The sequence below is a fragment of the Leptosomus discolor genome, chromosome 9, assembly GCF_034619465.1.
Source record: "Leptosomus discolor isolate bLepDis1 chromosome 9, bLepDis1.hap2, whole genome shotgun sequence".
Taxonomy (NCBI): Eukaryota; Metazoa; Chordata; class Aves; order Leptosomiformes; family Leptosomidae; genus Leptosomus; species Leptosomus discolor.
In genome coordinates this window covers 11040561-11054383 of record NC_141399.1, presented here as the reverse complement: position 1 = coordinate 11054383, position 13823 = coordinate 11040561, and the positions used below count along the sequence as shown (strand labels likewise).

Here is a 13823-nt window from a genome sequence, read left to right as displayed (position 1 = left end):
GCCGTCCCCGGTGACTTTGGCTCCCAGCCGGTGTTTGGGCACAGCTCCATCCCTCACCGCCGCCCCGCAGGGCCTCAGGGCATCACTTACCTGCTCCTGCCAGCCCCGGGCACCCTGGCTCACCGGGCCGGGCGATGGTTCCCGCAGAGCCCTTCATTGCCATCCCCCGGCAGCCTCCACGCACCATGGCCCAGCCCTGTCGGCAGCAGCTCCTCTGCCTGGGGCTGCCCGTCCTGGGGCCGTGGTCCCGCTCTGCTCCCGTCCCATCCCCTGGCCTGTCGCTCCCCGGGGACCTGCCCTGCTTGGGGCCCTGCAAACAGTCCCCAGCTACTCGCCCTGAGACGTGGCCAGTGCTGAGGACTTTATTGCGTTGCAAGGGCTGCGGCGACCCGAGCCCCCCGCAGCCAGGACCTGGGGAAGCCCATGGCACCAGTCTGGCCAGCAAAGCCGCAGCTGGGCTGCAGCTGCCCGTGCTGGGGAGGGTGCCGAGGGTGTCAGTGCCGGCTCTTGGGTGCTGTGTGTGTGCGACTGAGGCTGGGTCATGCTTGGAGGCTGCCGGGCTCAGCGCTGCTGTGGGCAGCTGCCACCAGCTCCCCAGGGGCCATCACTGGGTGCGAGGTGCAGCCAGGGGACCTGGCCAGGATGCTGGGGTGGGTACAGGAGTGCCTGGGTCCCCCCCGGGCCACGCCGTGTGGCAGGGAGAACCTTGCCGTCACCAGTGGAGATAAAGCACCGTATGGGGATGGGGAGGGAAGGCATCTGGCAACAGCCCGCGGCCGGCTCGGGGAAGGGGATGGCGGGGGGGTCCTCCTGCGCCCACCCAGGGGTTTTGCATGTTCAGCTGCTCCCACTTACCAGGGCTTACATTCAGCGGCGGCGCGAGTTGGGTGTCCCAGCGGCCGGCAGCAGCGAGGCCCCTGCAGTCCCCGTGCTGGGGGCAGCGAGCAGCAGCCTGCAGCCCCGGCCCTGCGCCAGGAACCACCACGTCCTGGAGCTGGGCTCCCGGGGGGGGAGGCGAGGGTGCTCGAGTCACTTTACCCTGTTTAGAGAATATGAATTTACACGTAAAAGTAGGGGTTGGGCCCCGTCCTGGCCGCTGGGTCCCTCAGCTGTGGAGACAGGATCATGGAGCTGTACAAAATGGGAGCGGGGAAGGGGCCGGGGCCTGGAGCAGCCGGCGTAGGGCATCACTGGGCGCGCGTTCGGGAGGGAGGCAGCGGGTCGGAAGTCCTGGGGATGTAGAAATCTGTTAAAAACTCTGTTTTTTCCTTGAAACAAAACCGCAGTTGGATGCTGTTCTTGAACGAAGCAGGTTTGGAGCATCCTCCCCCAGCGGCAGCCCGCGGGCGGCGGGGGGTGCGGAGCTGGCAGGGTGTGTGGGATGGCGATGCCGGCGTGAACGTGGAGGTGGCCGTGGATGCGGCGGGCGGCCGGCACGTCCCCGGCGTGGGCAGCAGGGCCCGGGGGGCGGCGCGGGACGCTGCGTGGCCGCTGGCAGCAGACGAAGGGCAGGATGGGGAAGGAGCGCCCAGGCTGCCGGCTGCGGGAAGAGGGTCCTGCTGCGGGCGCTCGGCCTTATATCCTCTGTGGGGAGAGCACAGCGGGGCGGGGCCCGTGTTGGGCAGGCCTTGGGGCACCATCATGCCACCAGCATGTGCCACGCACACGCCCGTCCCCATCCCTGCTGCCCCCTTGTCCCTGCTGCCTCCCTTCCCTGTCACCCCCTCGTCCCCGCTGCCCCGCACAGCCAGCGTCCCCCCATCCCACCCCACGCGGGGCCACCCAGCACAGTCAAACGCCCAGACGCGCCGCATGGTCAGGGCAGGGGGACGGAACGGTGACATTCAGGACTTACCGCGGTGCCGACAAAATCTGTGGAAACAGAAGAGAGGGCGTCAGGCAGGGCAGGGGCACCGCAGCCTGCTCCCACCCTGCCCGGCCTGCCTCACTTTGCAGGTGGCAGTTAAGCCCGTGGGACCCTCGCCCGGCTGCAGGCTGTCGGAGGGGCTGAGCCCCCCAGGCTATTCCCACCCAGGATCCCACCCACGGGCCCTGGGACCCCCGGCAGCACGGCGCTCACCTTTGCTCTCTGTCTTGAGCTCCTCATGCAGCAGGTCGTTCTGCCGGTTGCCGAGGACGAAGGCCAGGAAGGAGAGGATGAGGGCGTTGAGGATGCCGATGATGGCCAGGATATAAGCCCAGCGCACGGAGCAGTCGCCCAGGGAGTACTTCCCCGTCTTCTCCCCGCACATGTCCCGTATGGTCTCTGCATCCCAGCCGTCGGGAAAGATCATGCAGCCCAGCACCAGGCAGAGCGCTGCGAGGTGGAGAGGGGGGGAAAGCATCAGAGGGGACACAGGAGTGGCAGTGCTGGGTGCTGAGCCCCCCTGGTGGGTGTGTGACTGCAGGCTGTGCCTGGCAGGGAGCCCACCTTGGCCCCACGACAGCCAGGTGGCACAATGGGTGACAGCCACCACTGCCCCAGCAGCCCCGGGGGGGCTGTGTTCGCTCGTGGCTGCCCCAAACCTCACCCACACACAAATGGGGACTTCAGGGTCTTGGTTTCTTCGAGCATCAGCCACAGGATCAGCGGTTCCCCACGGGCCTTCCTCATCACCACAGGCTCCCTGCATGCTGCAGGCAGGGGCACTGCCTGCCGAAAGGGTTGTCATCCCCAGGAGCCCCTGCACCCAACTGCCTCACAGCGTGCAAGTCTCTGTCCTGCACACTCCGTGCCGAGCAGGGGGACATCAGGGAGCACCGGGACGAACAGGAAGGGAAACGCTGAGACAAAGCCCACGGGCCGTCAAGGTAAGGAGGCGATATTTTTCCTAACTACAGCAAGTACAAAAGCTCCTCACCCTGTATCAGCTGGGAAGGCTAAAAGAATGAAGGATGTTGGAGAGGGGCTGGGGCACCCTGCGAGTGTTGTTGCCCTGGGTTAGGGAAGAACCAAGAGGCTTGTGCCCGCACAAGGAACAAGATACCTCCCCATCCCTCATTGCTGGAGGGACAGCAAACACTCTGCTGCCACGGCGGCAGCCCCGGGGGACACGCAGCCGGTGGTCTGGCTGGCAAGCTCTCAGGGTGCTGACTGCTCTCGGTAGGGAAGGGAAATCCCAGAACGGTGGGAAAGCGAGCGCAGGGCTGGTGCAGGGCATCTCACCGGGACTCGCAGCGGCCGTCGCACCCCGATGAGCTGCGCTGACTGCCCTCCCCAGGAAAGGGCAGGGATGCCGAGGCGAGTCGCCCTCGGCGGCCCATGCACCAGCACACAACAGCATCCACCAGCTGCTGCCTCGTCTCTGCCTCCTCCATCCACCTTACAAACCTTGGTAAAGGCGTCTTTGCAGACAGAGGCGAGCTCTGCAAGATGATTTACCACCGTACGCGGTCCCGGTGCCACGCTGGCACTGCATGACTGCACAGGAGCCGACAGGCTGGCATCTCCAGCATGGCTGCGTCTGAGGGACCTCCGTGCCCACGGGGACTGGACCAACCCAAACCCATCCCCTCTGGAAGAAAATGGATAATCAGCACCAGCGCTTGCACGGCACAGTAAATGGTGAGGAGCAACCTGGCCCGCCTGCTAACCCGGGCACCTTCAAGCTAGGTGGCCTTTAATTCAGTGGTGAGGAGGAGCAGCAGACCTGTGCCAGCAACTCTTCCCAGGAAAGCAGAGATGCCAAGAGGATTTTAGGATCCACTGAGCTCCCGGTGCAGTGCAGCTGTGAAATAAGCTAAGGTGCTCTGTGGCCACCCCGCGGCGAGGGGGTGGGTTTGCTCCCACAGCGCGGGTCAGGCTGACACGACCCAGCCTGGAAATGGGCACGGCTGTAACAGCTCTGCTGAAATCGGTGAGGAGGAGAAAAGAGCTGCGAGTGCACGGGGAGGCTGGAGGAAAGCACGGCAAGCAGCGAGGCAAGCATTCCAGCTGCCTGGGTGGGCAGCAGCCTGCAGCCCAGGAGAGAAGAAACAGGGCTGAGCTCCAGGGTGGCAGAAGGCAGCAAATGTAAGTAAAAAACCAACCAAACAAAAAAACAAGTGCCAGTTTTACCTGCACCAGCAAGGGCTCGGGTGGGCTCCCGGCTCTTGTGCACGGCCCTCGGTCCGTCCTTCACAGGAGCAGAACGGCAGCCCCTGGGTCTTTCCTTGGACTCCGCTAGCATTGATATTTCCTCTGCATTTCTGAGCATTTATTTGGGCTCCAGGTGGATCCCACTGCCCAGGTAAAGCAGGAGCTCACTGAGAGCTCGCCACTCTGCAAACACCACAGGTGCACGCGTGAGGGTCTCCTAGGACATCAGGAGGTCCCAAATGGGGCAGTGACACTGGAGGCAGTGGATTAACGTGCTGGAGGGCTACAGCACTCATGGAGGACGCGAGAGAGAAGGGTTTAAGGTGAAAGCAGAGAGCGGCTCAAAAAGGTATGGGAAAAACATACAGTACATGAGCCATTGGTGCAGTGGGTTGTCACAACAAAGCCACAGGGGACAGGCAGCCACGGCCACAGCCAGGACCACTGGGGCCGGCTCTAGCTGGCATCTGCCTGCCCTCGTCCCTCCTGTCCCTGTGTGCCTGCTCTGCACTGGCTCATGGAGCAGGTCCAGGAGCTCTGCCCGAGATCTCACAGCCCGCTTGCCAGAGAGAATTAAACTACAAATCTACTGCCAGGGCAAAGGAGTGTGCCCGAGTCACCGCATGTACCCAAATGCCTCTGCCCAAGGCTGACCAGCCTCTTCCTGGGCTGGGAAGCGTGAGGGCTCAACACCCCTCGCTGCTCTGCAGCTCCCCAGGAAGGACCCACGCCACAGAAGGCAGGTCCTCTCCCAGAGAAGAGCAGAGCAGGTCTCTCCTCTTCCCCTCTGTCCTACACGTTCCCCGCAGCAAGCCGAGTCCTCTGCTCTGTCACAAGCAATTCCCTTTTCCGTGTGTCCCCAGGCCGCCCCATGTCCTGGAAACACCTTCCCGTGCCTACAGTGAGGAGTGACATTGTAGCACAGAGCAAGAACGAGGAGGGGATCCCTGCACAGGCAACAGACCCCAGCGCTGCCCTTTTCAACAAGCCCCTCACAGCAGGTCTGAGGGGCGTGAGGATGGGGCGCTGCCGCCCGTCCCTCTGCCCACAGCACCGTTCCACCAGCATCAGCCTCCAAGGTCCCTTGCAGACCTGCAGGAAAACCTTGGGTTTTGTTTAAAACAGCCTATTTATGCCTTGCAACCACATGAAAAACACCAAGTGATGATTCCTATAAGAGCTGCTATTAAAAAGGGAAAAAAATAACCCAGCTCCCATTTATTTTGCTCTTGATTCCCCTTCTTCTGCGGCTGTGGTGCCAGTCCCCACTGCCGGTGGCACCGAAGACAGCCAGCTGCTTCATCACACCCCACAGCTGCCATCCCTCCCCCAGGCCTCAGGCTCCAAGCTCCCTCTTCCAGTTTTCCCAGTTGGAAAGATGGATTTAGGGCATTTTGGTGATCACCGGGGCAGGGTATGTGTGGAGGGAGAACAAACCAGCTGCGGTTTGCAGGGCTGCCCACAGGATCCTGCTGGGGCTGGGGCTCTGGCCCTGGGGAAACAGGCATTTCTCAGCTTGGTTTTGCAGCTGATTCACAGCTTCCCACTCGTCAGGGCCCCCTAGAAATTAAATGGGCATTTCAAGGGCTTTTGATATCTTTGCAAGAGAAATTAATTGAAGGGAATTCAACGTTATAGCTCAGGCTGCAACACTGGAGCAAGATTCTAGGAGAGAGGGATGAGGAGGCTCCTCCTGGCAGGATAACATCCCCTGGTAGAAGGTACATTCAGCTAATTTGGACCATCTGAGTAACCCGTGTGTTTGCTGAGCACCACAGTTATTCCAGCACCGCCACAGTCCCCTGCAGTTGTGCCTGCAGGATTAAAATCTCGGTTTTTAATCATTTTTGCTGCCTAGTTTATTCTGCAGGTTTGGGTGAAGACTGGCTTTTACTGTTCTCATCCGCCATGGGTGGAAGGGGCTAAGGACATGCCCTGCAGCTGAGAGACGTGGCCTTCCCCCGAGCGTGGGCATGCGGAGCATCACACTGCCACAGGACACGCGTGGGACTGAAAACCAGAAAATGTGGGGTACGTGGGGGGAAATCAGCAACTGCTGGGTCCCAAAGGAGTTCGTTAAACCTGGCTTGGTGACAGCGAGGTCCCCTGGGCATTGGCTTGCTCTCCCTCAGGTTCAGCGAGCTGGCTGTCCCCTGCCCTCATGCACATCGCCCCACTGTCACCACAGACACGTCTCTCTGCCGGGGGTGTTTTGGTGACCCGCCCCAGCCCCTCACATCTACCTCGTGCCGAAGGGGAGGAAGCTCTGGGTGCCATATCCCCCACTGGGCCCACAGCCGCTCGCCGCAATGCCGTGCCATCTCACATCGGGGGTCCCTGCTGGAGATCCCCACCACGGTGCCCCTGGGCACTGCACACCAGCCCCGAACCACCCCCACCAGGGGAACAGGGGCTGTGCCGTGACTTGGGGGTCTGGAGTGGCTGCTTCTCACTAGGAAACCTCCTGAGAACTCAGCACCAAAAGGGACAAACACAGCATACCCCCACCCCCGCTGAAAAAAAATAGAACTCCCTCAAAAATAGATGAAAATTAAAGGCAGCATGCTTGAGACAGCTAGCACCGGCCATTTACACAGACAGGAGCTCCCTTACGGCATTTTGCTCCAAAGGCTGTTTCCGAGCCAAAAAATCAGCGGGATTCAGAATAGAGTTATGAGTTTGCATGAATCAGAACTGACAGTTACTTTATCTGGAACAACAGTCAAGGGATGTAAGCTCCAGGACACGAGCAGCTCCGAAACGCCCGGCTCAGCCCCTCCCTGCGCAGGCACATCAACAGCTACTACCGGAGAGCCACCCTGCCTTCCAGAGCCCGGGGCTGGCTGCTGCGGAGCACAAGGCACTGGGCGGACATGAGGTCTGCATCGCCTCCCTGCTTCTGTCCCTGCTGCACGACAGGAGTGGCAGGGGAGGGAGAGGAGAAATCCTCAGGAAAGCTTTTCTTTGGCACCAGAAGCTGGTAATGCAGCAAAAGCAAACGTTTTTTGCAGTGATGTCTTCTTTTTGCTGCAAGGTCAGCAGGTGGAAGCACTTCACCTGGAAGATCACGTATTGGCAATATTTCTCCCTTGGGCAGAGAAAGGGCTCAAGGCTACTTCACCCTCGTTCCCAGCAGCTGTCCCAGCTCTTAGCCGGATTGGAGCAGCGGTGTGTGTCTCGTTTTCTTCATTGAGAATTTCAATGAATGACTTTTATATCCATGAAAACAATTTTTTTGAAACCTCAAACTCCCTCTGAGAGGAGCTGGCTCTCCAGCAAGTCCCAGTCGGGAAGACAGGCCTGTCCTGATGTGGCTCAGGAGAGCCACTGCATTACTGCCCGCACTGGGGAGGGTTCGGGGGCTGCGGCGTTCACTTGGGCCAGACGCTGCTCTCCCCTAAGGCTGCAGCTACCCCGACACACCACGCAGCTCTGCCTGGCAGCTGGCAATGGGCTCCCTAAACACTCCTCTCCCCGGACGTGCCGAAACGCTGCCGTACAGCTGCGCCGTGTGAGGGGTCCCAACTCGGAGGTGACAAACCCAGCTCGAGTGCAGAAGATGAAGCCGCTGAACAGGGCTCTGCCTCTGCTCCCATTCACGAGCTGGCGGGTGGGAAGGGCCCATCCGAGAGGTGAGTGTGGCTCTGAAGGGGGTGTCCCAAAGGAGAAAAGGGTTGGGATGGATATGTATTATCACGTTCTCCATCAGGCAAGGTGCCTGGACACAGCGCAATTAACTCCCAAGTGCCACTGACGAAGTCAAACCCCAGTTCCACGGCCAATGACATGGCCCCGGGTGGAAAGGCTCCCCATGTGTCATGCTTGTGGAGCCGGCAGGTCTCACCACACTGACTGCCAGACTTGAAGCGTGGGGAAACACCTTCGAACGTGGCCAGTCACTTCCTCCGTGCAAGAGGGCTTGTGTGCTCAGCTGGCTGCTCTTTTGACCCTCAGCAGACAGCAAGTACAGAACCAAAGCCCCTCTGAAAAGAGAGCCCCGGACCCGCTCGGAGTGACCATCCCCACGTCTTAAGTCACAGCAGAGAATTAGGGAATCGGAGGAAATGCTCAGGCTCCTGGGCAGCAGCCTCAGTGTGTGGTGGCGGTGGTGGTGTATTCCTGGGCTCTGGTCTCCAGCAGATGACTGCTACGTGGTGGCTGGAATGGAGGCACCCACAAAATCAGCCCAGATGCCTTTGTCTCGCTCCTGCACCTGCCCTCCATAGGGGGCAGACGAGAGGGCTCACCCATGCAGCCCATTTCTCTTCAAGCAAGCATCATCCCATGGGACTTCTGAAGGAGCTCCTCCACTAATTTTGAGGACTGGGGTGGCATCCGGGTGCTGTCAGTCATACAGTTGTTGACATGCTCACGTTAAAGGCCCAATCTGGTTTTGTAACAGAAGGATTTAGCAAAATCTCCAGTTTTGCGTTACTGGGATTTCGAACAGGGCAGATGGCTACATTTCTATTTGCAATAAAGCAGAGTCTTTCCTCTTAATTAGATCCAGTTTCCTCCTAGGGGGGCAGTGGCTTTTGAGCTGGAGCTTTCTGTGAAGCTCTAATTAAACCCTTCCTTGATTGTCGTCCACTAATTAGACATTGATGATTTAAACTTTTTTTTCCTGAAAGAGATACTAAATTCCTGATCATCCTCCTCTCCTCCTCCCCCACCTTCCTGCTCTTGATTTTTCCTCTTCTGAAGAGTCCATTCATGCCCTTGCTCAGCAGCCCTGTGTTCTGCACCGGACATCCCACAGGGTCAGAGTGCACCCAGCTCTGCCCCATCTTTCTGCCTTTCACCTCGTTTACCTGGTTTTCACCAGCGAGACCATGAAACTTTGGGCCTCACTGTTGCTTCTGCTGTAGTGGTGCAAGTCCTCCTTCAGCTAAAACCTCACTGAGGCAGGAGGAATGCCTTTCCTTTCTCTGCCCTTCCAAGCCCTCTGCTCTGGCACGGCCCTCCCACCTCGCAGGCGGGTGAATCTCCCAAGTCTGCCATCATGCTGTGCTGGAGCCTGTGTCGGACCACATCCCTTCCCTGCCTATGGGATTGGGCCCACAGTGTCCTCTCCGTCAACCACGGCAGCTCCTTCTCCACGCGCAAGGTAACACATCCACCCATGGCTGCCTCTGACAGGCCCAGGGATGTTCGGCCCTGCCCAGCTGCCCTCCCAGATGAGGCTCCCTCTTGCCAGAGACACACCGCCTCTGTGTTCTGGCCCTCCCTGATGGTGACACCAGCCTCTCCTGCACAACAGGAGCTCATCTCAGGGCAGGGTGGATGGCCACTCTCTGTTAATGCCGTCTTGGACTTTCCCCGACACAGAAAGGCCGTCTAGCTGTGCTGCTTTGGGTGAGCTCCGAGTCAAGCCTGGGCTGGCTGGGGCCAGGAGAGCCGGCCCATGGCCCCAGCAAGCCAGGCACTCGGGGTTCTCAAGAGTGCAGTTGTGAGCGACACAAGGGTCGCCACAAGGTGCAAACTGTGAGCAGGGTCAAGCCCCAGGGTAGGGCAAGGGGTACCTAGAGGTGGCAGCAGCAGGGTGCTGCCGTGGCCACCCAAGCCTGAGCCAGGGCAGGACAGGAGGCACTGGGGAGGAAGCCCGGGGCTGCCTGCGGTGCAGTGTCCTCCGTTACGCAGCTCCCTGTGCAGCAGCAGCACCGGCCGGGCGCTCCAAGCCACTTGATTAAGCTGCTGACAATCAGTAGGATTTGGGCTCTGAGCTTGCCTTAAACCGGTAAATCTTCGGGACAGGGAAAATTAAAGATGAAGGAATTTCCTGATAAGCCAAGGCAGCTCCAGGTCTGGCTGTGGTCCTGATCTGGGTGAGGAGAGGTCAGGCTTTCCAGCCCAAGCCAGCTGCAAGGGAGAGAGCCAGGCTAGCTGCAAGCCCCTACCATGGGGGGCTGTATCCTCCCACATCAATGACTGGGGGTCTTCTCCCAGGGGGGGTGGATGGGGGTCCTTTCAGCAGGAATATGGGGGGGTCTCTGGGTCCTTCTGGTGGAAGTTCTGGGTCTGTTCACACTTTGTATGCAGTGGGGAGTAACACAATGTCTTTCCACGCATGGTAAAACTGGCGAGAGAAGGAAGTGAAGGGTCCTGCTACCAGGGGAAGTTCAGTATCTCTTCTCAGGGTCTATCTTCCAAAAGGACAGACCCTCTGTGAGGACAGCTTGGAGGTCTGTGCACAAGGGGCTACTTGGAATCCTCATCAATATAAGCAACATGTCCCCTTCTGGAGAAAAGTTTGAGTTATTGTATGGTGTCCCTTTGAGGAGTGAGTCTATGAAGGTGTTGGAGTACACCTATGGTGAGGTTTCTTTCATGAAAGGAGCTAAGGAGGACCTATAGACAGGGCCACTTTTGGGGGGAATGACTGGGCTTGAGCCTGTGGTCACTTCTGAGGAGACATCAAGGTACATGTATGGTGTCCCTCTGTGGGAAGCGCTGTGCTCGGGGTGTCTTTATGCAGAGAGCTGGGGAAGGTCTGTCCTCAAAGCCCTTTCATGATCTTGGAAGGAGGGAGGGAGGGAGCCTGTGCACATCTCTTTAAGGGAGAGCTGAAGGGTCTGTCTGTGCACAGGTGCTTTTACAGGGCTTCACGGGGGTCCATGCATGGGCTCCTGCCAGTGATGGGGTCCCTTCCAGGGCTGGGAGTTCCCCTAAAGTAGGTATTCCCTGGGGGCAGGCTTGCTCAAGGATGCCCTTGGAGCTGGGTAGATAGGGAGACTAGTCCTTGATGTGGGGTGCCCTGGGGGCTCTGGGTCCCCAGAGGGCTGCTCTCATGTCCAGGGTGTCCTAGGGCATCCTTGTGGCTGGTCCTTGACTCTGTGGGACAGGCCTTGTAGAGTGTCCCAAAGCTGGTCCCTGAGTGGGGTGCACTGGGGAGCCCCAAGGCTGGTCCCTGGCTCAGGGTGTCCTGGGGTGCTCCAAGGCCAGCACCTGGCCTGGCTGTCCTGGGGTGCTCCAGGCTGTCTAGGTGCCCCAGAGCTGGTGCCCATTCTGGGGTCCCCTGAGGCAGGTCCCTGATCCAGCTTTCCCGCTGCATCCCAGGGAGCCTTGTGGTTCCCTGGGGTCAGATCTTGCCTGAGGAGCCCCGGGTGCCAGTGCCCAGAACGGGTGCCCATTCCTGGTGCTCTGTCAGTGCTAGTGCCTCGCCTGGGTGTCCCATGAAGCCCTGGAGTGCCCTGGGGACGGCTCTTGGCTGGGATGCCCTATGGCCCTGCAGTGCTTGTGCCCAGCCCAGTTTCCTTGAGCAACCTGGGTGTTCCCTGTGGCCAACCTCTGCCCGGGGAGCCCTGGGTGCCAGTGCCTACAGATAGCACCCACTTCTGCTGCTCTGTCAGTGCCAGTGCCTGGCCAGGGTGTCCCAGGAAGCCCTGGGGCCAGTTCCTGGCTGGGATGTCCTATGGATCCACAGCACTCGTACCCAGCCCAGCTACCTCGGGCAGCTCTGGCGTTCCTTGTGGCCAGGGGCCCTGATTCCAGTGCCTAGGGAGCCCTGGGTGCCAGTGCCCCGAGCTGGTTCCCATTGCTGGTACTCTGTCAGTGCTAGTGCCTGGCCTGGGTGTCCCAGGAAGCCCCGGGGCTGGTTCCTGGCACCACGGCCCCGCAGTGCTTGGACCCAGCCCAGCTTCCTTGAGCAACCTTGGTGCTCCCTGCAGCCGGGGGCCCTGCTACCAACGCCTGGGGCTCCCCGGTGGCCAGCGCCTGCTGCCCGCGCTCGGCACGGCTGTCCCGGCCGAACCTCGCATCCCCTACACCCACCACCCGCCCCAACTCCCGGAGACAGCCGGTCGGGGGACCCGATGGCCGCCGGGGCCGGGTGGCGGCGGGTACCTGCCAGCAGCTGCATCCAGGCGCAGATCTTGTAGACGGTGGCGGTGTTGCAGAAGAAGAAGAGGGCGAAGCAGGTGATGCAGCCCAGCGTCAGCACCATGGAGAGCAGCACGAAGAAGGCCGCCGCCTGGAAGGCGCCCGAGGGGATGGTGCTGAAGTCGGTGAAGGAGCCGCGGCACGACAGCTCCCGGCCCGCCAGCCCGCTGCCCACGCAGTAGTGGAACAGCCCGAAGTAACCGGGCTTGGGCGTGTTGACGCTGTCGCCCACCCAGTAGGGCTGGATGAAGACCACCACGTTGATGATGGCGAAGCAGATGGTGAAGATGGCCCAGAGCACGCCGATGGCGCGCGAGTTCCGCACGTAGTTGTCATGGTAGAGCTTGGAGGCTTCCTGCGAGGGCAGCATCCTGCCGGCCGCCGCGCTGCCGGAGGGGACGGAGGGAGGGAGGGAGGGAGGGAGGGAGGGAAGGGGAGGGAAGGGGGGGGGGAGCCGCGACGGCGGGGAGCCCGCCCGGGGCTGGGGCGGGGGGCCGGGGAGAGGGGGGGCCGCGGCCTAGGCGCGCCCGCGGGCTGCCGGCCCCTGCGCCACCCGCGCCGCCATCTTGGCTGCCGCCTCTGCGCCCCGCGCGCGCCCCCGCCGCGCGCGGGCGCGGGCGCGCGCGCCCCCCGCCACTGCGGAGCCGAGCCGAGCCGAGCCGAGCCGAGCCGACCCCGCCGCCGCGCGCCCCGCGGGGATCGGGCCGCTTCGGCCGCCTTCGGCTCCGCCCGCCGAGGGCTCGGCCGGGTTCGGCTCGCCTCGCGACGGGCTTCGGCGCCGCTCAGAGGCGTTCGGCTCGTTCCCCCGCGGCTCGGCTCGGTTCGGAACGCGCTCGGCACCTTTCGGCTCGGTTCGGGCCGCCTCGGCAAGGTTCGGGGCGGGTCGGTGAGGTGGGGCTGAGGCGGCGGCGGGCCCGCTCCGGTACCCCCGCCCACCGGTCCGCTCCTCGGCCCGCCCCCGCCCGGTGGCGCTCTGCTCAGCCCCGCCGTGCCGCGTACGGGGCAGCGCCTGGGCACGGCCCCGGTTAACGCCAGCGTGGGCGTGCTTGGCCGAAGCGGGCCCACAGGGAGGGCGTGCAACCTCCCGGCCCCTCCGCCACGCCGCGGGACAGCAGCGGGTTGGCGGAGGAGCCCCCCAGGCGGGCAGAAGGCCTTCCCGACGTGCTCGGTGGGGCCGGAACAAGTGAGTTGCCGCCAAGGTGGCTGCACGGGGAACCGCAGAGCCCAATCCAGCACCTCTCGTGTGCCCCGAGGGCGCAGGGCCGGAGTACAGGGCTCTGCCAGGTCGGGGACATGTGTAGGCTGGCAGGTGCCCTGGAAAATCCTCCACCTGCCCCGGCAGCCTCACGCTGGCCCCAAAACAGCAGCCGAGTCCAGACCGTGCCGGGCCGGTTTTCTTCTCGGTGCGGCGGTGAAGATGCACCGCTGTAGCGGCAGCTGTTGCTGAACGCAGCTGTCACGAAGGCCTCTCTCTGGCAAGGGTTCGCCGCTGATTTGCAAACCAGACACGTGCAGGCGAAGAAAACCTTTGCGTTCCCCTGCAAGCGCGAAGGAGCTGCCTGCTCCGGCGCGACGGCAGTGTCCGGTAACCCCGGCACAACCACGACCAGCTGGCACTGTGCCTGCGCCATGGCGCTGCCACCCTCCCCGCTCCCACCCCGGGCACACAAGCCACGGCCGCGCTCCGGTGCCCACGCTACCGGTCACCCGGCAGCCGCCACCGCGCCTTGTGTGTGCGGTGACGCCCCGAGAGGGGCTTCTTTAATGAGCGCCCGTTTCGGAACAGGCTTTATGAAGAGCGGCGCCACCGTCAGACCCGTCTAGCGGTGCCCGCCCGCCTTTGCCCCGTCTCTCCGCGGGCCTCAAC

The 13823-nt window shown here is 61.9% G+C and overlaps 1 protein-coding gene across 1 annotated transcript; it reads right to left on the bottom strand.

The window, feature by feature from the left end:
• Positions 1 to 1029: 1029 nt before the first annotated feature.
• On the bottom strand, positions 1030 to 12326 carry LHFPL4 (LHFPL tetraspan subfamily member 4). The gene is made up of 5 exons (XM_086470334.1): positions 11921 to 12326; positions 2081 to 2317; positions 1856 to 1872; positions 1201 to 1364; positions 1030 to 1165 (listed from the first exon to the last, which is right to left on the bottom strand). Exons 1-5 carry the CDS (start codon positions 12324 to 12326, stop codon positions 1030 to 1032), a joined length of 960 nt encoding a protein of 319 aa, XP_086326460.1.
• Between the last annotated feature and the right edge of the window lie 1497 nt (positions 12327 to 13823).